The following is a 27389-nucleotide window of genomic DNA, read 5'->3' as shown; positions in this document are numbered from 1 at the left end:
GGAAAAGAAATGTTGCACCTTTCTCTTGTGAATGTTTAGGTCATGTTTCCATTAGTGATCTTAAAATTTTCCATGAAAGACAAAGTATTTTCCTACTTTTTCAGCATGAGTTTTTGAAATACATATATGTAGATTTACTGCTTTCATCAAACAGCTTTTCTAAAATATGTTTATTTTCAGTTGCAGAACTCCTGAAGAGCCTGTTCTCTTTCACAAGGCTGAAAGCTTGCATGATAGAGACTTCTATGCTTTCTGTATTTTTCAACAAGATACCTATAAATTTCATTTTTCTGGGAATATTTTTATTAACATTTAGGAGAGCAGTGATATTGTCAGTAAAGCTGTATCAGTTGTGTCAGTCCTTAATGTAAATAATTTGTTAAGTTGCAAAGTTACAAAAATTTAACTCTGTGAAGTCTGGAAGCTCTTCATGTGCAACTGTCTTCTTTCCATTTCTGGTATCAGATAGCTGTGCTTCCTACATGCTGTCAGGTTTTGACCTTAGCCTTAATTATTGGAAAAGTAGTTTCAAATTCCTGCTGTGAGTGAAGTAAACATTTAAGAAGGCCTTACAACTGGACATCTCAATACCTAGCTCTAAAACTTTACAGGGAGTTTATAGGTTTGGTCAGGACTACTGTTCTTATGCAGCTTTCAGTATGTGTCCTTCTGCTATTCAGCACTATTTTTGCTGGTCATCATTATTTTTACTGACCACCATTATTTTGAGTCTGTTTTCCTTTCTTCTGCAAATGGGCAGTATTGATAACAGTCCGGGCCCCTTATCCTTCCTTTGAGGGCAGCTGGGCTTCATATCTTCTGCTGATGACAGTTTGGGCTCTATTGTTCTCCTGATAAGCAGCTTGGGCCCCACTGTCTTTGCCCTCTGGGGTTTCCTTGCTTTGTACCTAGGAAATTCTTTTAAGCTTAAAACTTGTTAACAAGAAAAAAGTACATACATAGCTAAAAAGTATTTAACATATAATATTCATCTTAATACCTGCGAAAGCCAATATCACAATATAATTTATAACAAAGCCATGCTTCTTTTAGGTGCTCCTGTTGGTATGGACCCTGCCTCCTATTCCCAGATTCCTCTGCTATTCAAGTTCAGTGGGACAAACCTGGTTGTGCATACAGATCAGGGAATAAGAGGCTGGGAAGCAGTGCTGAGGAAAGGGACTTGGGGTTTTTGTTAGTGCCATTCTCCATATCAGTAAACAATGTGCCCTGGCAGCTGGGGGCATCAGGCCCAGCAGTGCCAACCAGAGGGAGGGGATTGTCCTGCTCTGCTCTGCATTGGGGTGGTCACACTTTGAGTATTATGTGCTCTTTTGGGCACTGTAATATCTAAAAGACATTAAGCTATTGGCAAACCAAAGGAAGGCCATGAGGATGGTGAAGGATCTGGAGGAGAAGCCTTATGAGAAGTGGTTGAGATCACTTGATTTGTCTGGCCTGGAGGAGACTAAGGGAAGACCTTGTCATGTCCTCAACATCCTCACAGGGGGAAGCAGAGGGGCAAGAATTGACCTCTTCATTCTTTGCCAGTGATGGGACACAAGGAAACAACATGAAGCTGTGTTGAGGAAGGTTCAGGTTAAAGATGAGGAAAAATTGCTTCACCCAGAGGTGGTTGCACACTTGAACAGGCTCCCACGGAAATGGTCACAGCACCAAGGCAGTCCAAGTTCAAGAAGCATTTGGACAAAACTCTTGGGTACATGGTGTGAATCTTTGGGCTGTGCAGTGCAGGAATGGGAACTAGACTTGATCCTCATGGATCCTTTCCAACTCAGCTTATTCTGTGAGTCTATGAAGGTTTCAGTTTCAAAGTGCATACTGCCTTCTACCAACTGATTTTTCAAGACATGTGTCATGATGCACTTGAAAGTATCCTGATAATATGTATACTGCTACTCAATTCTATCATGTTTAGCAAAAGTGCACCTTAAGAGGTGTGCCATGAAATCAGTTTATAGCAGTACAAAAGGAAACAGCTTGTTTGATAATGTGAGCTTATACATAGAGTTATCAGCCAGGAGCAGAGCACTTGTTTAACCTGAATTTTGATCTACTATATATCTATATACTATGTCTACTATAGAGGTGTCACACCTCTTCTTCCTGAAGTATTTTTGGAATTTCAGGGACCACTGGATGCTACTTTTCTAGGACTACATAAGGTTTAAACATGAAGTAAAAGGTCTGATAAATTCTTGCAGATATCAGCATAGTTCAGTACTCTTGGTCACAGTGGTTTACTATGCAAAAAAATTCTTCCAGATCTATATGGCTGTGGGTAAATAAAATTCAAATAATCTTCACAGCAGGTAAGTTGAATTCAGTTTCTGGAAGTTATCAAGGTGCATACTGAGTTGCAAGTACATGGCTTCAGGTTTTATCAGTTTGCCATCATCAGTAAGCTAAAACTGCAAATTAATAAAGTACATAATGAATATTTCTTTCTGGAACAAATCTTCCTTTATACACATACTATATGACTGGGTAATCGCAAAGTAAATCTGTAAGATGATATTCATTTATCTTGCTGTAAGACAAATATAATGTCAGTTCACAGTTGGCCTAAGAATTAAAATATATTTTTCTTCAGCTGTCTTCTAAAAAGTTATTATTTGGTGAAATGCTCAGTGTATTCTAGTTTCAGTTTCTTGGGCTTAACTTTCCATGTTCACAGGAAACCAACTGAGAATATTGTCAGATAGACTAGAAAGTGGAATTTATTTGGCTGCAATATTAAATGAACTATTAGTAATTTTTGACATAAAATAGCCTGTAACCCTAGAGATAAAATAGGTAATATGAACACAAATTAAGTAAATCATAAGGAGACCAGGAGTGGAAAGTGAGGGTTGATGCACATTTTTAGTGCCATTTAATATTTTGTTGGACAGGCTACATTCAGTAACAGAAAAGATCCTAACTTAGATCATAGTAACATATTTTTGGGATGATCTGCAATATTCAGGATTGCAGATGCTCTGATCCTTCATTACAAGTCATAATTTTAAGAATACTGTGTTGGGAAAATAAGGCACATTAGCCAGCAGCAGAAATAGGAGAAGAAGCCATAATACTCACTTCCCTACCCAGCAAAAACAAAATTGTTTGACTATTAAAAGGAGCATTCAGTCGAGCAAGGGTGATCTCCAGGCCATTAGCAGGCGATTTAGAAGAGGCTCTAGGATGTGCTGTGAACAGGAGTGGACAAATGGGCATGGCATGTCAGTGAGGGCGTGGCACAGCAGTTTGCTGGCAGTTCCTACAGGCATCAGTAGTAGCACAAAGGGTGCAGCCTCGCTTTTGGGTGGTGAGTTGTGTCTTTTGGCTGTTTGTGGGATGCTTATTCTTTTTCCAAGCAATGGTTTACAAATGGTCAAAAGCCATTGCTGCTGCTGCCAGCGAAAGTGTGCTAAGCCAAACAGAGCCCCCCAGGAAGGACACAGCTCTCCAGACCCCTGTCTGCAGGGAGTGTCTGAGCCTGGGGGAGTACCAGAGGACAGTGCAAAAGGCACCTGTGTGCAGTGTGAGCAGGTGGATCCTCTGCTCTGTCTGGTGGCAGAGCCTAAGGGAGAAGTGGAAAGGCTGAGGAGCATTTGGGAGAGTGAAACAGAAATAAACTGGTGGAGTTACACCTTTCCAAGCCTGAGAGGAGCTCAGCAGGAGTCAGAGGAGCCCTGTTCCTTTTACCATCAGGCAGCAGGAGGACACCTAGCAGATGGGGAGAATGGAGATGGGTACCTACTTGGAGAGGTAGCAAAATTCCCTCCGGACCCCCATCACCTTCCTGGGTGCCCTTACAGAATAAGCACAAGGCCCTGGGTCCAGAGGCTCAGGCAGATGACAGTAAACAAAAAAATCTGTCTGGACAGTCTCCCAAGTGCACTTGTCTGTCAGATGGATCACAACCTCAGGAAATTAAGAATAAAGGAAGGGTAGCTGTAGTAGGTCACTCCCTTCTGAGGGGAACTGAGGGCCCTGTATGTCAACAAAACCCATCCCACAGGGAAGTCTGCTGCCCTCCTGGGGCCCAGGTATGGGATATCAGCCCCCTGATTATTACCCACTACTGCTTGTCCAGATTGGCAGTGATGATGTTCACACAAAGGGTACAGGGTCACTAAAAAGGACATCAGGGCTCTGGATTGGTTGGTTGGTTGGTTGGTTGGTTGGTGGGGCAGGAGCACAGGTGTGGTTCTGTTAGTTCCTTCAGGAGCAGGGATGAATGATAAAAGGAATAGGAAAACCCACATTACCAATGAGTAGCTTAAGGGCTGGTTCCATCAAAGGAATTTTGGTTTTTCTACCATGGGCAATTTTTACAGCACCGGGCCTGCTTGAGTCAGATGGGCTCCACCTGTCTAACAAGGGCAAAAGGATTCCAGCCCATGAGTCGGCAGGGCCGGTTGAGAAGGCTTTAAACCAGGTGTGAAGGGGGAAGGGGATGAAACTAGGCACTCCAGAGATGAGCCCAAGGGTGGTAAGCCAAAGTCAAGGGTAAAATCAGCAGCCCAGCTGAAGTGCACGTACACTGATGCACACAGTGTGGGTGACAAGGAGCAGCAGGAAGCCATGGCACAGCAGGAAAGCGATGACATTGTCACCATCACAGAAACGTGGAGGGATGACACGCAGGACTGGAGCACTGCACTGGACATCTACAAGCTCTTCACAAGAGACTGGAGAGGGAGAAGACTTGGAGGGGTGGCTCTATATGTCAGGGAAGCTCTGGACACCATGGAACTTGAGATTAATTACAACAAGATCAAGTGCCATGGGCAAGAATCAGGGAAAGGCCAACAAGGCTGACATCCTGGTGGGAGTCTCTGATAGACCACCCAACCAGGATGAGGAGATTATTGTATAAGCAGCTGGAGGATGTTTCAAGATCACCAGCTCTTGCTCTTGTAGGAGATTTAACCTGCCAGACATCTGCTGGGAGCTCAACACAGTGGAAAAGAGGCAGTCTAGGAGGTTCTTGGAGTGTATGGAGGAGAGCTTCTTGTCACAGCTGGTGACTGAGCCTGCCAGGGGTGGGGCTGTGCTAGACCTGCTGTTTGCAAACAGAGAGGAGCTGGTGGAAGACGTGGTGGTCAGAATGCCCGTCTTGGGCACAGCAACCACAAAATGATAAAAGTATTCGATTCTTGGTGGAGTAAGGAGGACCCTCAACAAAATTTCTATCCTGTTGTTTCCAGAGGATGGACTTTGTCCTATTCATGGGACTGATGCAGAAAGTTCCCTGGGAAACAGTCCATAAAATCAAAGTGGTCCAGGAAGGTGGACATATTTTAAGAAATAAATCTTGGGCCATCCCTATGTGCCAAAAGAGATGCCAGTGGGGAAGAAGACTGGCCTGGCTGAGCAAGGAGCTTTCACAGAAACGCAGGGAAATAAAAAAGAGGGTTGAAAAAGGATGGCCAACTCAGGAAGTGTTCAAGGATGTTGTTAGGTCATGCAGAAAGAAAATCAGAGAGGCAGAAGCTCAGTTAGAAGTTAATCTGGCCACTTCTGTAAAGGATAATAAATGTTTTTATAAATACAGTAATAAAAAAGGACCAAAGAAGAAACCTCCATTCTTTATTGAATGCTAGGGGGTGAAAGTAGTCACCAAAGATGAGGAAAAGGCTGGTGTACTTCACGCTTTCGTTTCAGTCTTCATCTGTAAAACTGGGTATCCTCAGGACAACTGGCCTGCTGAGCTGGTAGACAGGGACAGGGAGCAGAGTGAATGCCCTGTAATCCAGGAGGAGGTAGGTAGTGACCAGCTGTGCCACTTAGATATTCACAAGTCTATGGGAGGACGTGGATGCCTAAAGGTTTTTAGTGTGAGCAGAAGTCCTATGAGGAGCTTCTGAAGGAGCTGGGATTACTAAACCTGGAGGAAGACGGGTCCTTTTCAGCTAAAATTAAGTCAGTCCTGTTTATTTTGACCCCCTAGTGTTCTGGAGCACAGAGGCAAAATGATGAAGACATCTTGCTATGAAATGATGCTATATAGAGTTCTGCTCTGGATTTACATAAAATTAATCAGTCTATCAATAAATATTTTCTGGTCATTTTTGCTGAGCAATGAAAGGTGGCAGAATTAGATGATGCATGACACATCACTGGCTTTTTTATCTGTGAGTACAAAAGCTGGTGTGCTTTAATTATGTTATCTGATATGTCAGTTGGTTTTGGTATGGATTTTTAACCTTTAGAAACTATAGCACTGCCTCACCATCTAAACAATGTTTTTTTCCATAACAGTTGGAATAATCAAAACTGGTCTTTCTTCCAGATTCCTTTTCATAACTCATTTCTACTATAAAACTTAGAGGTAAGATTGTTGTAGCTATATAGATAGGATTGTAATATCAAATTGTATTCATAATCTTCAGTTACATTTTTTCCACTGTTAAACTTTTGAGCTTTCTTTAGTTTCCTGCTTTCTTTTGCAAACTTTTAATCATTGTGTTTCTTGTCTCAGCTTGGGACAAGGGTCTTGCTTTCTGCTGATGTTTAATTGCTTGTAGAGCAAGGTGCTTGATTGAATCATCTGCTTAGTATTGATATATATATATATATATGCATACATATGTATATTTTAAGAAAACCTGAGAATTTTGATAAGATTGACTTTGTAATTATGCCATTAATAAAGCCAGATAATTGTCAAGTGGTTTCTAAAATTAGAGATGCTTCTCTTTAAAAGGAAAAAAAAGGAAAACAAAAAATAAACCAACAGGTGTCAGCAAAGACCATGTAACAAAACATTGGGTCAAATCACATCAACAGGATGTGCTGCATTCATGACAAATCCCTTGTCTTTCATTTAATTCTCTCAAAGGACCTTGGGATCCTAGTTGTGATCAGTCAAGTCTAAATACAGAATATCACAGCTATGTATGAAGGTTGAATTAAATTGCTTTCAGTAGAAAACACAAGAAACTACATAGAGATAATGTCAGTTCCATCTCAATGAATTGTTCTCCCACACTATAATCCAAGTGAGGTCTTTGTGGATTTTTAAAATGCTACTGATTTTATTTCTCTCTCTGATTTTTTAATCCTTTTTTAGCCTGCAATGAACTGAGGCTTTAGAAAGTCCATTCAGTTTTTAGGATCTTTTGTTCTAGAATCGTGATGGTGAGGGATTTTGGGTTTTTCTGTTTGTCCCAGTTCTTAGGTAAGTCTATCCAAGAGCAGTATGTCTAAAAGTTCGTTGCATCTCTCATTAGTACGTATTGGCTGGTTTGTCACCTCAGGGTGAAAATAAAGCTCATTCAGCCAAGGCTGTGACAGCCACAGTAGCAATCCTCAAGTCAGTCCCACCACTTGAGATTTGCTGTAGGGCAGTCCGTTGGAGTTCTTTTTGCTTTTGTTTCACTGAACATTATTGCTCTTACAGTGTGAAGAGGAAAACATTTTGGGTAGACTACTGTATTTTATAGGGATTGTTCCCCTCATCTTGTGCTTATTTTCTCTTCTTGCACTGAAGTGCCTATTACCAATGAGGAGACAAATTTTATAAAATAACAAAATCTATTACTTGTCATGAGATTGATTCTAGTGTTTTATAGCTGTTTGTTTTTAAGAGAAGTTACAAAACTTCCAACCTGTGTTCTCTGCCTTGAAGTTATTAGAAATTAGCTATTAGCAGCTAGTAGTGCTGAGGAGTCTAATCTCTTATGTTGAATATAAGTTATTTGAAAGTAGTGTCCTTTTTATGCCCAGGGAAGGTCCACTTTTGAGAAACTTAGATTCAAGAGATGTCAGGTATAAATTAAGAGTTAAAATAATTTCAGAGGTCTGAGGAGTTGATGGTGAATCACTTAGTGTACTGTTTGAAGTTCAGTCAAAGACAAAACTTCACAAAAAGAATAAATTAGGCTGATTTTTGTACGTCCATATGTGCATTTCTCAGGAGAACTGGTAATGTTCAGCTGTTACACATTTTAAGTGCAGTTCTGTCACAGGATGAGAGTTGATAAATAAACCTAAGGTCACATTAGTTTTGCATCTCTAAAGGAAAGAAAACAAACCTTTGCATTTTTCTTCACGTCAAATATAGGAAGTTATGGCTGAGTGACATACTGTGGTGGGTAGAGATGGTCAGACTTCAGTGATTTCTAAATCAAAAGTATCACTAATAATTTTAGTTCTATTTTTCCCCTTTTTTTTTTCTGTGATGTGTGTTCATGCAGGAGATTAAACTGAGGTTAAAATTTAGCTAACTCAGAATGTTGTTGGAGCAATAATAAACTACTAATGACACTAATAATGCACTAACCCTTTGTATAATATGGCTTAATGTATGGTCATAATAATAATAATAATAATAATAATAATAATAATACTAATAATGTCATATAAGGAAACTCCAGTAAGTCAATCAAAAAGGAAAATGCCATTGCAGCTGTTTTACTGGCTAAAGCCTACTTAATTTTAAATATACTAGCTCTATTATTCTGAAAAATCTGGCCACTCATAAAAACATGCAATGAAAATTATTGCTATGAGATTTTCTTACTCTCTTCACTCAGATTTACTTTGAGAACTCTCTGTAAAAATTATTGAAAAGTGATCGAACAGAGTTTTAAGGACTGTTTTTTCACAAGCTGGCATCTTTGGAGGCAAAAGTCCCTATCCACTGGATAAGTGTCGTTGCCAACACATCTCACTTATGATGGGAAGTAGCCATTCTTAACTTCAAGAGAATAGTTCTGTCTCCATTCATATTTAATCCTTGGAGCAGTGAAAAGAGGTAGCAAGAGTAGTAATAGTGATTATGGCGTTCTGTTCATGTTTTGAATATCTGTAAATGAGGAATATAATGGGGGAAATCTCAGATCCATCCAGATGGATGTGGTCCACCAGAGGGATATATTTAATCTGTAGTTTAGTCCATTTCTTTTTTTCTCCCAAGACTTGCTACAAGTGTGTACGAGTAGGCAATAGAATGGACAACTTAGATTAACAGTTTGCGCTTCCTCATCACTTCTCCTAAGTCTTGTAACCTGTCCTCTGTCGTGGGAGTGGTTGTAATGTCAACTGATCTCATGCGCCTTATCCTTTGTTGTGTCACATGCACTTTATTCTTTGTCGTGTGTTAACCAAACACCAGCCATTTGACAGGGTTGTTGGTATTTTGGTCATGAGGGATGCACATATGGGGAAAGAAGGGGACATGTGGCATTTGATTGTCTTCAAAAGAGACTTTGTGGTTTGTGCTAGCCTAAGGGTTCCTCACATCTGTCATGAATCCATGACTGTTGGTTGCATGGTAATGATTTCCAGTGACACCTGATAGATGCCAGGTTAGAAGTGAAAGGCCACAAATCACACAGGCTTATGCTGATTTTTTAGTGTGTTTTTAGCTAAGAATTCACTTGAGGAAACATTTTGCAAGTTTGAGTAATTTACTTTGTCTTCTTATTTTCCCTCTGCAGTAGGCTTGTTCTGTTTATGTATGTAATCTTCTGGGGGGTAGCCATGGTTGGTTTTGAAAGTGGGAGCACATTTGTGCGGGAGAGAAGAAAAGAATTTAGAGGGCTTGGGTTGTAAAGCATGGCATTGGAGGGGAACTTGATGGGCAAGGCTCAGTGCACTTCACTGAGTCCCAGCATGTGTTTCAGTGTGGTATGTACTGAAGCAGCTCTGCTGGATTAGGATGTAGATGTTATTAATCAAGTCATTGAGTTGTGATCTGTTGCTTGTATACCTGGCAATCTCTGTTACGGAAAAGTTCACTAGTGGGTCAGCTGCAATTCTGCTCTTCCTCATGTGTGCCATGCTGCTATTTGATGTCTTTAGAGTTGGTACAAGGCTTTTTTCAGTGTATTACAGACTTAAAATGGAGGGGTTGTTATTTTAAACTGAGTTAGTTTGGAATTGCCTCCTTGCTTTGTGGGAGTTCTTTTTTCAGTGCTCTTTTCCAGACTGTTTAAAGACCTCCAGTACTTAATGCATTGAAGTGTCTCTTTGCTATTTGTCTTCACTTATAATTGTATTTAGACTTCAGTACCTTCATGATCTTTGTAACTTCAAACATGGTGTCACTGTTTCTTAGTATTTAATTTCTATTTTAGCATAGTTCTATACAGGTATTGATCATGTAGTTTCTTTTGATCATGGAATTACAGAATGCTGCAAAGATTTAACAAATTAGACTGATAACAGAATTTTCCAATGCTTTTGGTAATTGAGAACAATCATAAGAAAATCCTTTGTATGAACCACAGTTTTAAAAGAACATATATTGTAGGAAGCCAGTACCTTAACTATTAATGTGTACTACACTTGTGTGTTCCAGAACTAGGTTTCTACCTGGAGTTTCAGTTTTGCTCTGCACAGGGTATGCAGCATTATAGTCTTGTTATTTGTGCAGAATATTTCACAAAGCAAGGGTAACCTCAGGTCTGTCATAACATAATGTGCTTCTCTCTGTTCTTTTTGCTGTCTGTCCAAGTCATTAAATTTAATTTCTTTATTATTAAAATAGCCTGTTTTCTGGATCAATATGAAGGATCACTGGTTACAACGTAGGTCTATCCCCCAATTATCCATGAGGTTACTGAACTTTGTAGATTACATATTTGAGACCACTAGTACTTTGAAAAGGTACTTCTGTAGGGATTCTCTATCATATCCAACATAAATCAAGACTGACTTTTTTGAAGCTCCTTAGAAAGGCATCTGTGAGCACTGAAGTTTGGTTCCACTCCTGAACTATATGTATTAAGGCTCTCAACCTTGTCCACCACAGGTGAATGAAAACTATAACAAGGAAATGATAGCAGAGATTAGATACTTGTGCTTTTAATATGCCCAGGATAATCTACTTGGTTTTACTGTTCAGGATGTGTTCAGGATGTGGTCCCTGCTCTCATCAGCTTGCCTTCATTATGGGAATTTTTGTAGTGCAACAAATTTAGAATAGCTGTGATTTCATTTATGCAGAAGTTTCTCAGGCTTAGGAAAACCAGAACATGGGCTCCTCTGTTCAATGAGAGCAATTTAAAGTACAAGCAATGTTGTTTCCTTCCAGAGAAGGCCACTTTGTTCTGGGAAGAAAGTATCCTCTATCACGTGGTTTGAATGCAACCTTTTCTTGGACAGTCAAAGTGTTGGGCTTTCCATGGCTTTCTCTCTTGCTATCAGAATAGGACATGAGAGGCATGGGATTTTTTGGTGTTTGTGTTCTGTTTGGTTTTTTTTTCCCTTCAACAGTCAGTAAGAACACCTTGATAGTTCTAACTTCAGATATTTGTTTTATCTGGGATGTGTTTTCCTGATAGACAGCACTTGGATGTAAATGAAGTACAGAAATATTCCAATATGAGGTGGAAGTTTTCAGTATCTCATACAAGAAATGCAGAATTGCCAATTTCTTCTCCGTTTAGCAGGCAATTAATTTCATACCCTGTAGGCAGGTTTACTATTGGTTCTTTTTCCTTTGCAGTCTTGGACACGATGCCTGCCCTCCAGTCATGTTATTACCTTGAATTACAATGCAGTATACTGCTTACAGATTTGGCACACCATAACCAGTTTCAAGAGCCTTAGAAAAAGTGCAACTACCCCAGGTTAGCATGACTAGCATGAGTAGGGCTCTCTTGCAAGTGTTACATAGAGAACATCTGGATCTGAACAATTTGTTGCTTGATAGTTCAGATGATTTATTGATGGAGGACGGAATTGATTAGCCTCTGTCACTATATACCTGCAGTGGTGAGCAGTTGTGTGACTGACTGGTAATTCGTCCAGAAGATTTCGTAGAGTGTAACCAGAGCCACCTTCTCATGCAAGAACTCATAAGACAGTTTTGGACATTCTACAATAGTTTCTACAATAGTTTTCAGATCTTAAATATAGAACACAAGCATGCACAAGATAATATTGCTACTTAGAGAAGTTGTGGCTATATAAATTATAAGGATTTGAAATAATAATTTTAACTAGTTTTATATAAACAATATCACACAGTTTCCTTTTCATTTTGCTTCCTGTAGGAAAGATATTTTAATAATTAATTTTTTAAAAATTACTTATGAGCCATAAAATCAGAGGAAGTCATTAAAACCATAAAAATCCAAAGATAGTCTTGGATGTATAGCATTTTCAGTACTTGCAGCCATATTCCTACATAACACAGAATTTTGCTAGGTTTTCCTAGGAAGGACAGAATTTTACCTAGTTTTCCAGATGCATCTATGGTACATGCAGGAGGCCTGGCCATTAGTAATGCTTTCAAATCTGAAAAATTTTGGACTTGGATGGCACTTCAAGAGATCTTGTGCATTGGTTTCCATCATTTAAAACTGATAATGTACCAGCCATTTCAAGGATATCCCTAAATAAGTTGATCTACTCCAAAAAACTCTCAACCTCTTCTGTGGCTACATGCATATATACATGTACACAGATACACATAGACAGACAGACAGACACACAGACTGGGGCAGGTTTGAGGGTTTTTTATGGCTTTTTTTCCTGAAATGTCTCTGAGCAATGCAGGCCATCCAGGTGCTGAGCTGTCTGAGGATGGTAATCTCAAACTTTGCATATGAGCCTCCACCTGCTATATCCTTCTTTATGTTTGCTTTTATTGAAAGCACTCATTAGGTTAAGTCTTTGCCACATCAGAGTGTTCTACTGATTCAACACTCCCATTTTTAAAGCTGTATTGGTCTTTATTTTATTAGAATAGTGTATAAAGAGTCAGTTAGAATGAGAGCCCCATTGACATGCCTGTAGAAAAAACAAATGAAGGTTTATTTCTGCTCTGAAGACACACAGTCTAAATAAAAGAGAAAGAATAGAAGAAATAGATACATACAGCTGGAAGAAGGGTAGACTTTCACAAGTGGTGTCTAAAATATATTTTCTGTGTATCAGTTTTTTTCTCTTCCAAGTGTTCTTTTAGTGATTTTAACAGTGAGGAGATGCCTGAATTGAGAGTTAAGAAGAAGATTTCTATGTTTTAGGCCATATTATCATTATACTCGTTTTAATGTCTGTACAACATTAGCATTTGAGACTGCAGGAACTTAACTGCTTTACTTGTTGGTGTTACACTGCAGTTGATTTCGGTGAACCATAAAAAGTTTGCCCCTGAAGGTAAAATTACACTGTATGCATGTTCCTAGCATACTGCTTTGGGGATAAACATGTCTTAAATCAACTCATTGCTCACAGCTGAATTCCTTCTCCAAATGCAGTTTCTGTGTAGATAATAATGTTCAGAAAGACTGATTTTCTGTAAACCATAAAGTTTTTTGAACATAATTCTATCAATAAATTTATTTGAGCAGGATTGGAAAGAATTCTTATAATCCTAATAAAGACTGGGGTTTTAGTGAAAGGAAAGGAGGGGTATATACCAACATTTTTAATTAGCTTTCATTGGCACCTCCAGTTTGTTCATATGTGTTCCAAACATTTGCATATTGTTTCATCACATTTGCATAATAAAAACTTTTGGACTTCATTAAAACTTCTTTTTTGTAATTGTGCATTTGGAAAATTAAATTCAATGTTTATGACACCCTGGTTCCTACTTGCTTGGATCATAGTGTGTAGTTAAGATGCCATCACTTGAGACCTTTGTTACAGCAATTTTTCTGTTGGGGTTTAATATACTATGGGTTCAGATGGATGTAATTGTGGCCTTGAGGTGTTGGTCTAAAGAATACTGTCTGGGTTTGTACCCAGATATTCCTGGATTAGTATTCTGAGACTTAGATCTTGTCCTGTCTGGAATTTAAATACTGTTCCCTGAGCTTTAAAGAGAACGCAAACCCCATTTCAGCCTCTTAAAATAAGAGTCCTTTATCTTACCTCTTTAATTTGCTGCTTTTTTTTTTTTTCCCAAACTCTTGTAGCCATTGAAATCCAGGCAGTAACTTCCAAACCATTTTTACAACCTCAAATAGATGAAGTGCCTGTTTGTTCCTCGGTTAAATTCCCAAATTAATTATAGTTAGAAAGTTCTTACATCTGAATCTCCATTTTTCTTATAATATGTAAGGGCAGAATAAAAAGTCCCTAGATAGTAGGCAAGACTTCGGAATGTAAACAACTTTGTTACATTTGAGAGGCCATCTTTTGTTGCAACAAAGCTGATTTTTGTGAGTTTTGCCTTTTTTTGGTTTTGTTTTTGTTTTCTGGTGGGTTTTGGTTTGTTTTGGCTTTATGTTTTTGTTTGGGTTTTTTATATTTTTTTTGTTTGAGGGTTTTTTGTTTGTAGGTGTTTTTTGGTGCTTGGTTTGGTTTTTGGTTTTTTTTTTTTCTTTCTTTCTTTGCTTTGATGCTTTCTGAAATGATACCTTTGGTTTCAGGATTGAAATTTCCATTTTATTCCTATATGGAGAAGAGAAACATAAACGCCCCCACAGTGGCAAATCTGTATGGGGTTTTCTTCTATTAGGAATCTTTGACCCATACCTTCCCCGTTCAGTGAGTAGAAAGGGCAAGGTAACTTAGCTGAGGGTGGCTACAGATCTGCTCTCCATGTAAATCATGAAGTGAACCTGAAGGGGAGAGAATTCCAGAAATCTGCTAATAGACAAAATACTTCAAAAGTTTCTTTACAAAGAGAGCCTTTCTTCTACCCCCCCCCCCCCCCCGAGTATATATTAATTGGTTATAAATCTTAGTTTTGAGGTTGTTATTCACCTAATTATTCACACAGCAGTGCATGATGGATTCACAGGTACAGTTACTGTTCCATTGTACTGGCAAGAAGTCTTTTCTATGCAACAGAGAGAATTTTTAGTCTAAAGGTCCAAGTTCTATAATTAGTTATATAGTAAAGGATTCAGAAGAGTGGCAAAACATTGCTTAGAAGTTTGCCCAATTAGCCTTTAAATTGTCTGCCTGCATATGTCATTATTATAAGTGTTTTAGTATCTGGTGGTATTTGTATTTTTTCCTTTTCTTCCAGATCATTACTAAATATATTTATGAACTACTAGAGAAGGAATGCCACTTGAAGAAAGTAACTCTTCCAGTAAGTATAATTTATTTTTCCAAAGGCATTGTTTTTTTGAATCTGTACCCAGCATAGCCTGTGATCCCTTATTCAGATAAAGACAAGTTGTGCCAGGGCTCTGTGCAGGGCATTGTCTCAGGACAATGCCTTTGTATTTTACGGATGTATGCACCTGGAGATGTGGTTCCACCTCGTTTCTCATGTGTTTGATTTCTCCAACTGAGCCTTCCGTACTTTACCAGATACCAGAATTTTCAGATGTGGTGATTTTAATAGGAGAGCCATAAGCTTTTTGAAAAGTATTTGTAGATATTTTGGGACGTCTGAAGCTGAATGTAGAAAACAGAAGCGTCTCCACAGGCTACACTCACATTGAGTATCAGAAAACAACTCCAAGTAATTTTTTTTTAAATGCTGTTTCAGTAATTTGTAATATGTATGTTGTTGAGTTTTGCATGGGTCTTGGGTCTTCCAAGAGACAAGAGCAGCTGTTGGTTCTTGTAAAGTTGTTTATTGCATGAATACATCAGTCTTGAAGGCGAAGAGCTCAGAGTATTAAAGTCCATGCTAAAAGCTTAATGGCACAGAGTCCCGATGTTCTGAGCAGAAGCAGCAGCAGCAGCAGCTCTCACACCTTTTTTCTTCTTATTCTTTCTTCCTCTTTCTGTTGTTTTTTCATCCTGGTACAGGGGGATTTTATTCAGAAATCACCCCATCAGCTAAAAACACAATTCTAAAACATTCTTCCTACACCAATCTGAGTTTAATTCTAATGTGCAAAAGTCATGTCAGTTCTTACCCAAAAATCTATATATATATTTTTATCTGTTCATGCAAATAATTCTGTCTGTTCTATCTAGAAATACAGGCAATGTTCTTCTGTGTTGTCATTATGTCTGGAGCTAAGTTAATTTTGTAAAAGGTAACACTATTGAACTTTAAACTAGGCTTTAGGGCTTTTTACTAGCTAACACAGTCTCTTAAGGCACTTAAGATCTATTTCTACTTACTTAAAACTAAAACTTACACTCCTACTTCATGTCTGTGTCTTAATATATTTCAGTGTCTCTAAAGGCTCCAATTCAATCCTGGCATTCCTTTCTCTCTCTGAGGCACTCAGAGAGGCTTCTATTTCATGCATTCCAACAGTATGTAATATAAAGTGCTTATATTGCTTAGTGAAAGTATTTTATCAACCTTGGAAAAGATGAAGTGCTCATCTACTTATCAGAGTGTTTATAAATACATGTGATATGATGATGATGTTCAGGTATTTTTATATTCTGTACTGGAGAGTGCAGGGGAGACTGGAGTGTGACAGCACTGTGTAGATTTTCTATCATTATGAAGGATTCCTATGTTCTTGGAAATCTTCTGAATCACTGTTTTTTTCAGACAAACCTTCATATTCAGTCAAGGAAAACCTGTTAAGGCTATGGAAGGAAAAAGTCTTTTCCCTTAACAGTTCTGTAACATTTCACTATTCCTAATTCCATTCCCTGAGCATTGCTTAAGGAATGTTTTAATAACTTGCCCAAACTACTTATAGTTTCCTAGCAGGGCTTTTTCAGTGTCTTATGGTTATGGCAGAAGGAGCTTAGCTACGAGATTCAGAGAAGTCGAAGGGCAATACTTGCAGCCTGGTGTTTGCACCAATGCCTGACAACTGAGACTGAGAAAGCATTTCCCCACTTCAGATTTTTCTGTGTGTACAGACATAGGATTAGGTTCATCACTGGTGGAGTGCTAGTTATGATCTCCAGGTTTTTGGATGATTTTCTTTCTTGGTGAAGTTTAGGTCCAAGAAGTACTTCCAGAACAGTAATGTACCAAAAGACTTCTTAAGCCATGCCACACTTTGTCATGTTTGTGAAACCATGAGGCTTTTGTTTATAAAATTCAAAGTGCCCAGATATTAAGGTTATAGGACTTTCTTTGATTCCTAAAATAGAATATGAAGAATATGCATCTAAGTAGTGCAGTGCTAAGGTTGATCAATTAGCTCCAAAACATGAAGGTAGAGGAAATTGGGATAAATATCATAGCACCTCCATCACCTATGTGACACCTGTGGTGATTCATTTGCCTGGCTCTAAGGTTTGAGTTTCTTGGCTTGAAAGAAGAGTGGCCCTGGCTAGTTCTCACTTTTGGATTAATCTCTGTTTACTTGTATCTAGAAGTTGTGTAGTAGGCATGGATACAGTTGTTCAGTAGTATATTTAAGCTATTCTCAAATGTATTACTTTCAACTTCTGTCAAGTGTCATAATTACATTTTGGAGCAAAGTAAGAAAGTACAAAATATTCAGGTGTCTTTAATGGAAGCATTGTGGAAAAATTCATATGAGGTACAAACACCATTCTTCAGGAGTGGCTGTTATGCATAGCCAGCCCTCACTACAATCAAAAATAGGTTATGAAGGCACATACAGAAGTGAAAAATTGAAACAATATATTTAGAAGCTGAAAAATTAAAGCTGTGTAAAAGCTAGGTTTAAATAGCCACTGACAGACTCCCAAGTAAGGACACAAAACCTAGTTTAAAATAGTAAAGGAGGCTGACTAATAAAAACAATAAAACATCTTTTAGGATGAGAATAGGAGAGAGTATAAATGTTGCCAAGTCACATGTAAAATCACAGGAAGTTCACAAAAAACAAATTTGAGGATCTTGTTAGATTTGTAAAGGCTAATATTAAAAGAGAGCTGATAAGGCCAGTAGATGAACTGCAGCTAAAGTGAACACTGAGGTCAAGTAAGAAAAATAAATAAATAAAAGAAAAAAAAAAAAACAACCAAAAAAACCAACCAAAAAAAACCCACCACAAAAAAACCCACCAAAAAACCCAAAAAACACACAAACAAAAAATAAAAATCAAAACAAACAAACAAACAAACCCAAACAAAGAAAACCCTATTATTATTTCCAATTCTACTTGTCCAATTTCCACACACTTAGCTTTTTTTTTTCTAAATAGGATATAATTCTGAGCAACTGCCTGAAATTTGCCATATCGGTAGAGGAGGCTTTAGGACTAGTTATTATATTGTACAATAAACAAATTCCAGGATATGATTTATTTTGAATCTAGGGTTCTATAAGAAGCTATAAGTACATGAAGTTGCAAAACAACCAATTTTTATTTAACTTACTGCTGAAATTAGCTAATAATAATAATTGTAATATATTGGGGGAAATGAGTACAAGTTTCTTTAAAAAAAAAAAAGAATTCATTGCAGGAGTCAGAGATCATATGAAGAAGAAAAATCTTGTCAGTAAAAGAGTATAAGTATTTCCAATGAACTGTCAACAAACTTAAATGCTTTTAAAAACCACAGGAGAAGGGAGTCCCCCTAAGAGTTAATTGGTTAAAAGGGGAGAAAGGTGTTCATATTTTACAAGTGAAATAAACTGTTACTAATGAAATGCTATTAAGAAGTGATATAGTTGTAAGCAAAAGGAAAAAAGGAATTAATACAAGCTAACAAACTTTTCTGTTTTTTTTTCTAAAATTATTTGAGATAGTTAAACCTAAAGCTGATGATGATGAGTTGGGAAATTATTTCTTGATGCTGAATAGTGGGATGATTAAATGACAGGAGATTAAATTCTAGTAAATATGAAATTATGGGGAAGATAACTCACTCTGTAAACACAACAGTGGCCTCTAAATGAGCTATTACAACTCAGGAAAGAGCTTGAAGTGATTGTGAGTAGTTCTCTGAGAACATCAGTGAGTGCTCAATGGCAGTCAAAGACTGTCAAAGCAAATAGGATGTTAGGAATTATGAGGTATCGAGAACAAAACAGAAAAACATCGTCATTCCACTCATTATGTGGGCCCTCATGTTAAACACTGCATGAAGTCTGGACACCATATCAAAAAGGATATGAAGAATTAAAAAGAAATACAGAGGAGGGTTGCAAGGATGATCACAGGCATGAAATGCTTTTCAGACAAAGAAAGATTAAACAAAGATTCTTCAGCTTGGAAAATAGATGACTGAGGAAGGAATATGACAAATCTATAAAATCATGAAAGGTGAAGAGAAGATGAATAGGGAATGGGTTTTTGCTTTTTTCATAATAGTGAACCTAAGGGGCATCAAGTTTAAATTATCAGGCAGGAGATCTCTACTGAAAGAGACAGTATTATTTCATATATGTCCCAATTATATTGTGGAACTGGTTGCCACAGAATACTATCAAGGAGAGAAGTATAAATGCATTCAAAAAAACCCATTTGACGATATTAAGGTGGGATAGGTGCCTTGAACTATTATACATGCTTGTCCAGTTATATAAACTGTGGCTTGCAAGGTTCCAAAGTTACTGGCTGTCAAAGCCAGGAAAGAATCACTCTATAACCACTCTGTTTTGTTACTGTTCCCCTACGCAATTTGTGTGTTGTCAGAAATAGGACCCTGGACCTTGTTCTGACCAAGGTGGCTCATATATATATATATATATTTGTGTGTGTGTTTGTATATATATATATACATATATACAGACTTTTATGTGAATATTTTAGAGATGAATACATAAACTTTTTCTTTTAACCTCATCACGGGTGTTCAGAAAGTTGGTGTATTGGCTTTCCTTTTTCTGTCAGCTGATAATGGAGTTTGCAGTGCTGTGATTTTTGAATGTTTGAAATGTGTTTTGGAACTGTGTTAGGTGGAGTGTGCTTTTTTTCAGCATGATTTTAATAGGGAATGGAAATGCTGTGCTTCAAAGGTTTAGAATGATGGTATTTTATGTTCTCTCCTATTCTTTAATTTCAACCTTGTGTGTAAAGTCGAACTTGATGTCTTTGTTTTGTTTTCTTAGGTGGCAGCTTCAGTTTTAGATACAAAAGTTTATTAATTTATTTTCAGATATGAAAGTAAGACGAGTTGGCAGATCAGGAGAGATTGTCCATCATTGTATTATGCCAGCATCTGAACATTTTTTCCTACACAAGGAGGCCAAGATCCATGTTGCATTGTTGTTACTGTAAAGCATTGCACTTCTAATAGTGTTCAACATGTACTACTGGACTTGAAAATTTTAATGAAGAGTCCCATATTCAGGGAGAGGCCATTACTACTTGCAAAGTTTCGTTTTGTGCTCCACTGAGTTATGTTAGGAATAAAAGAAAGACTGCAATTGTTTTAGCCAGATGAAGTATTTGTATTTCTCTAGTTTTAGTGGCATAATCAGTGATTGATCTTTGCTCTTCTTTAGCTGTTGAGGATAAATAGTGTGTGTCTGAATTAACTGCATCTTTAACAGCTTCTGAGGAAGCCTGAGATTGAAGTTTAAATAATTAGTAACATACTGTAGTGGTTTTAAGCCCTGCTGGAAATTAAACACCCTACAGCTGCTTGCTCAACCCTCCTTTTACCTGCCCCAACACCAGCAGAATGGGAAGGAGAATCAAAATGAAGCTTGTTAGCTGAGATAAAAACAGTTTAATAACCTAAAGCAAAGTAAAATACAGGATAATGGTAAATGATAATAATACGACCAAAAAATTGATGTGCAGTGCCAGATGCCATACCCTGATTCCTGAACCCAGATTGGCCATGCTTCTGGGTAACTCCCCCCAGTTTATATCCTGGGCATGACGTTCTGGGGTGTGGAATATTCCTTTGCCAGTTCAATGCACTAGTCCCAGCCATACTCCCTCCAAATTTATTTTGCGTATCTTCTCACTGGCAGAGCATGAGATAAAGAAAGGGCAGTCCTTGACTTTGGATAAACACAACTTAACAAAAATCAAAAATATCAGTGTGTTATCAATACCATTCTTGTTCTGAAGCTGAAACACAGTACTGTATCAGCTACTGTGAAGAAATTAACTCTATCCTGGCTGAAACCAGGACTCATGTTTAATTGATAAAGGCACTGAAACATCTCACTTTGCAGAACCTTTTCAATTAGCAGTGCTTTCCTCTTTCACTTCAATAGGTAAAAGTTGATCCAAGAATAATGTTTCTCTTTGTGGAACAATGGTCTATTATCTCTATGCATGTCCCTTTTGCTGGTTTTATCACCTAAGAGAAGTTAATACTTGTTTGTAAAATTTCCACAGATTTTAGGTTTAAGTTAGTTGTGGTAATAATCAAATGTTGATTAGCTGCCTGTAATATTGATCAGCAGTTCTCAGTTTTACATTTTGATTGAAAAACTCTAAATCAGGACTCTCAATACTGTGATGAAGACTAACCAAAGTGAGTTAGTGAGGTTTATGTTGAAACATATAGAAGATGACTTTTCATCTTGGGAAGCAAATGAGCAGATTTTTCTCTCCACCAGCTGTTCACAAGTCTCACAATCTTTTTTGAGTCTTTTCAGTTTCAATTCCACTTACTTGCCATGTTCTTTCCTCCAGTTGCAGTTTTTGCCTACTTTGTAGGCTCAAGACTCATGATTTTTGTTGTGTTTCTTAACTGAAATAAGTAAAATACTTAGTAAGAAAAATAATAAAAAAAATTGTAGTGGATTTTTTTCCCTTTTCAACATTCAATATTATTAAGGAATTATTAAGGAATTATTGTACATTGTACATATTGTACATTGGGAAAAAAATCTAAGAAAAAAACCTAAACAGTAGTTTTAAACAGTAAATTATCATTGTAATTTAGATAGATTTGGCATGCCTAGCTACAGATTACCAGAAAATTGTTCTCACCTGTAAATAGTGATGTTGTATCAAATTGTTAAATTGATCTATAAAAACATTTTCCTGTATTTATTCAGTTTAGATTTAAGTGATTAGAAATCAGTGTTCTTGAGTAGGTCCAGAAGAGCAAGTGGCTAATAAATGCAAATTATTTTATGTGGCCTGATGGTGTCTGGCATTAAATGGTATTCTACATTGATCTGTCAGTAAAGTAAGATTGTGTATAGGAGTGACCTTTACATGCATTCTCTAGTGAAAGCTGGATCTAATCATTTAGTACTATTTGAAAGTAAATTAGCCTGACAAAAGTCTCTAAATGTGTTTAATTTTGGAAAAAGAATCAAAAGTAATTTTTTAATGATATTGGTGGATATTTTAGCTGTTTAAAATTAACTTCTTAGCAGATATGTGAACTAGCTGTATCTTCTAGTGCATATGTTTACTAAATGCTAGTATTTCCTATGTGTACTACATAATATTTTAGTGTATACGTGCTAAAACCTATAGCTAAGTTATACAGTAGTCTGAAATGAAAATTCATAGTGTTTTTTTCCTAATTATAGTGTTGCAAATATTCCATTTGTGGGTAGAAGTCAGTTACACCTTGCCAAGTATTATCTGAGATTCAGTGTTAGCTGACTTTTTACCTAATCTGTTTCACCTTTTAAGGCGTCAATACTGCTATTTCACAAGCAGCAGCATGATCTGACTGTAGCCCCAGTCTTTTCAACAGAACATATTCTTTACCGTATTTTCAATTTTTCCTCAAATTTCCTGTACATTTCCTATGCAAACTCTGAGGCACATGAGATGTTACTTTATTTTGGAGCAAGGGAATAAGGTCTTCAGTGCTATGGCACTTTCATTTACAAATTTGTTTGGTTCAAGTAGCCTCACTGACTTCATTAAAAAAAAAAAGTCTGAAGATGCATGCAGAATTAATTTTTCCTATTATAAGGGCAGATGAGAATATATACCTGTGAGAAATGATGCTCAATTTTAAAATTTCAAAGGTTTATTAAACCTTTACAAAATACAACAGAATGACTGAATAAGGAAAATTGCAGCAGAGCTAAACCACCATGTGCTCGCCCACAAAATGGCTGTTCCACCTTTTTGTAGCCCCGGTATTCCATCAGGTAACCTTAACCCAAGTCCATCAGTCAGCTCTTCCTCGCCGTTCATGGCTGCAGCTGCTTTCTCGCAGCCCGGCTGCAGCTCAGGTGTTGCCGCCTCCCAGGAACGAGCCTGCCCGCTCCGGCTGCCCCGGCTGCCAGGGCTGCGGGTGACAGCAATACGGGGAAGGGAAAGAGGACTATGGGGAGAACATGTCACAGTGATGTATCTACACATCAATAAAACCTCTCTTAACATACACATAATATTCATCCCTTAATTGTGAGAGCCAAACCATTGCATTGTTCATCTATAACATATCCATATATGAGAAAAAACTAACATAATCCAAATAGCCAATTCCTTCTTAACATAGGGATCATAACCTGATCTGATTTTCTTCTCTGTTGCAGAGAATGTTCCTAGCTATTGGGCAGTTAGGCTGGAATATAGTAGGAGGGAGTGATATGCCTGTTTTGTTCTTTCTTTTCTATGTATTGTGGTAGAAAGAGAAGAACAAGTAGGCATGAGGATTTGTTTTGCCCTCATGGTATTTACATCAGGACAGTTCTTTTGTCTTGAGACAGGCTTGCCAAATCAAGTGTAAAAACTTTAGTTTGTATTGAACAAAAAGTGCTGCTTTACTCTCTTAATGACAAAATATGCTATTAGGTTGCAATTTGCTGAATATCGAAGCTAATTGTTGGTCTGTTCTTATAGTAAAGTAGCCAAGTATTGACCGTGGTACAGGAGGACTCTGAATGAAGCTATTATTTAGAACCAAATTGGATTTCTATATTTTATTAGACCTATCCTATTAAATTTGTAACAGACAAATTTAGAGTACTGGTTCTTATGTAGGTTATTGAGTATTTATGTTGAGGTGGCTGATTTGGAACTATCCAGGATTTTTTTTTTTGTATTTTGTAAGAATTTATTATTGCTTCAGGCATATCAGAGGTGAGAAATTACTTGCTCCTTTCCGTCTTGCTCCCTCCAATTGCTCATTTATGGACTTTCTTCCTTTCCTGTAAATTTTTGTCAACAACTGATATTTCAAAGCTTAAGTACACCTTTCACCTCTTTTCTTAATTTTAAACATCCCTTGGATTGGTGTTCTAAAATGTGGTATGTTTTTATGTTTCAAAGGTACATTGTATATTTTGCTTTATTTTTATTTAGTCCTGGGCACTCATGCATTGAAATTATTTTTAAATGGTGAATGTTTTTATGTAAATTTGGTAAATAACTATATAAATACAGGTTTTCTTTCAAAGAATTTTATTGATGCATTAAAATGTGTGTTGTCTTTAATTGCAGGTTGATGCAATTGAGACTGAACCAAAGAGCTTTATCTTTATGAGTGAAGATGCATTAGTAAATCCTGACAAGCTGCTGGTCCTAATTCATGGTAATGGTGTTGTCAGAGCTGGTCAGTGGGCAAGGAGACTCATAATTAATGAAGATCTGGACAGTGGAACACAGATACCGTACATAAAGAGAGCTATTGAGGTAAGTGGAAGTTGAAGGATGCAAGGTGGTGTGGGCCTGCATATGAAGAGCTGTGAACCTGTGATGCTTTAATTTTTTAATCAGTATTCTCTATGTTACTGTGTGATCATTTCATTAGTGATCGGAATACATTTTTGGTTTTTGGAACTTTTGTCTAGTGGAACCAAATTCCTGACTTGCAGTAAAATAAAACTCAGTTGCATGTCATGTTGTGTTGGGACTGCCATGTAGCTTAATATGGCAGATGCTATGACAGGAGCCCTTACCTGGTGATGCATTGCAGCTAGAAGACACCACAGAAATTTGTTACAATTTTGATTGTTTTCTTTCGTATTTCATTGAATTTGTACATATTACTGCTCAATGACAAGTGTAATCTAATGGTAACATGAGCTTTCATGATAACAAGCAATCTTTTTTACTAGGTTTGTACTGAATTTATTAGAGCCACAATCTTTTTCAGATTTGTGCTAAATACCAGTTCATTCTGATTTATTTATCAATATTTGACAATAGAAGACATTCACATTTTGTTGACACTATTTTGTTGTATCTGTTTGAGAAACAATGGACAAATTGTTTTATGATTTTGTCATTGGTACATTGCAGGTGTAATTCATCATGTGCACCCTGCTACCTAAAAGAAACTTCCTGTAGTAAATGTTAGAAGAGCTTATTTAAGACTCATTGTTTTTATTATATTTGCCAAGTTTAGCTAATGTTCTACTCTAAATATCAGTGTTGTCATTGTTACTGTTACGTATTTTGCTAGAAGATTAATTTTTGCGGTCCATGAATAATTTTTGCATCAGTCTTTAAAGAATTCAGGACAAAAAATGACACTTTATTTTCAATAAAGCCAAGAAAGAATACATATAAAAACATTAGGCCATTAAGTTATTTTGGTTTGTTTTCCTATTAAAGCACTAGACTAGACTTCATGAGAGAAAGGAACCTTGTGAAGGTGAGGCTTATCTTTTTCTGACATACAGTTTTTTATAATTCTTAAATCAAGATTCAGAGACAGAACAAAAAGTACCTCAGGATTACTGAGTGCAGTACAGATGTATGGTAGGTCCCATATGGGACTTCTAGTGCTGCTTCCAAAACATTTCTCAAGAAACCCAAATAGCTGTATCTACTTCAATTTTTGTACAGTGCTTACATGTTGGCATTTTCTTTCCTAGAGATACTGCTGTCTTAGGTAAGATAACAGATCCAGTGTTTCAAACTGGGATACTAACTTTATTGTAACAGATAATTTTTAAGGGTTATTTCTAGAAGAGGAGAGTTATATATTTCTTTTTGCTTTTTTGTTATTTTTATTTATTTTGTTCAATGGTTTGTGCCAGTACAACAGAGATCAAACCTCTCTTTTCTCAAATGGTTGTTATACTTAAAACCAGATTATTTATCTCTGCATTTTGAATGCTTCTTAAAAAATCAAGACAAGAAAAAGTCCCAATTGTTGGATGAGAAAATATTTTTACAAAAATGTAATCATTAGAAAACATCAATACATCAAACTGTGTGTTCTTATCTTTGAGCTTTTCGTTAATATGGTTTTTAAATTCATATTTATCTTTAGTTCAGTACTGAACTATCAGCTATTGTAAAACCCACTGTCCCTTTTTGTGCATCTTAAAATTCTGTTAAGTGTACTACATGTTTAGGAGACATACTATTTACAGTGATTTCCTGGATGCAAAATGAAGAATAGATCATATTCAGTTGTGTTAAATCAGATTCAGTTATGTCATTAAATGTGTTGCTGTTTTTTTTGTATCCTGTAATCTCTGTACTGGGAATTGGTTTTGTATCTGGTTACTTAAGGCAATATTTTATAGGAGTTGGACCCCACTGAAAGTATTTAGAATCACTTCGTTATGACTAAAAATAGAATATATATAGATACATGCTGATATCATGACTGCTTCAGATACAGATCATATAAATTACATTTCTAAATGCAGGAAATTATGGTAGACTGACAGTAAGGACCACCATATAATAAAAATAATAGTAAAAATTGCATCCTTTTCTGGTTTTTCTGGTGTTCAGTCCTCTAGTTGATTTAGTCACTTTTGTCACTTACGAAATGAAAATAACTAGCCTAGATGATAAATAGCCTGAATGAAATTTGTGCTAGTCCCTCATGCAACATAATTTGAAGTAGGGAATTATTTTCCTAGATCTTTCTGTGTTTCTTCTAAGGAGAGGTCTCGTTCTTGAAAGAACCCAGCAGACCTTATCAAAGCATCAGTGCTGATGACAAGAGAGCATGGATTTTTTTTCTAGTAGAATTATGTGAATTTGAAGTGGATAATGATATGTAGGATTTGAAAATGCCTGTCATCTGTTGTGACTTTGCAACACATGCAGGCATTGCAGCCAGCTTAAAATATTTGCTGAAGACTAGGTTCTAATTAAAAAAATAAAAATTGAAAATTAAAAAAGTAGTGCTTGAATGTCCTATGTGAAGGAACTAATTCAGAAACACCTGCATTTTAAAAACAAAAACCCACACAAGCAAAATGCAGCCCTCTAAGTAGGCCAAAACCCATAGCTTTACTGGTTTTCTCTCTGCTTCTCAGTTCATTTCTTGGAAAATCTGAAAACTGGAATGCAACAGCTGGGGTTCTTAGTGAGCAGTGGATTGAGCAGGATGAACTGATACTTCTAAACAGAAAGTTAAGGGAAGAGTAGAAACTATTTCTCTCTGATGCAAGACTTTTGAGGAAAAAAGAATTATGACTTCTCAAGCATGTGTGGAACAAGGGAGCAATGTAGAGGATTAAAATTTTGTATTTTAAATTTCTAGTATTTTGGGTCTGCTGCCCCAAAATCTGTAAAGAAAGATTCAAAGAGAAATATCCTGGTGAGAATTCAAGTAGCTAGAAAGACATTTTTCTTTTCATCTGTGCAATTCCTGCAGGTAATGCTTCTTCCATGTTTCATATCAAGCCCTATTGTATAGACTTGATCTTTTGTGCAAGAGGTATTGTGAAGAGTTGACAAGGGTTTATGTGACGAGTTAACATTATTGTGTTAATTTGAAAATTCAAACTTGGTAGTGTAAAAGAGATGCTGAAAGAT

At 37.0% G+C, this 27389-nt stretch overlaps 1 protein-coding gene across 4 annotated transcripts in view; it reads left to right on the top strand.

The window, feature by feature from the left end:
- Positions 1 to 27389, top strand: part of ARB2A (ARB2 cotranscriptional regulator A) — a 257235-nt gene that overhangs the window by 39741 nt on the left and 190105 nt on the right. For 3 of the 4 annotated variants that reach the window (XM_088054485.1, XM_014259117.2, XM_088054486.1), the window contains exons 5-6: positions 14951 to 15016; positions 24102 to 24293. In XM_088054485.1, the coding sequence (XP_087910611.1) occupies positions 14951 to 15016; positions 24102 to 24293 (258 nt within the window). The remainder of the gene's footprint in view (positions 1 to 14950; positions 15017 to 24101; positions 24294 to 27389) is intronic. The other variant, XM_014259115.2, reaches the window with a different exon arrangement.

The sequence above is a fragment of the Pseudopodoces humilis genome, chromosome 4, assembly GCF_049639895.1.
Source record: "Pseudopodoces humilis isolate 2021_Gansu_Grassland_sample_001 chromosome 4, ASM4963989v1, whole genome shotgun sequence".
NCBI lineage: Eukaryota > Metazoa > Chordata > Aves > Passeriformes > Paridae > Pseudopodoces > Pseudopodoces humilis.
This window is presented reverse-complemented; position numbering and strand designations above follow the sequence as displayed.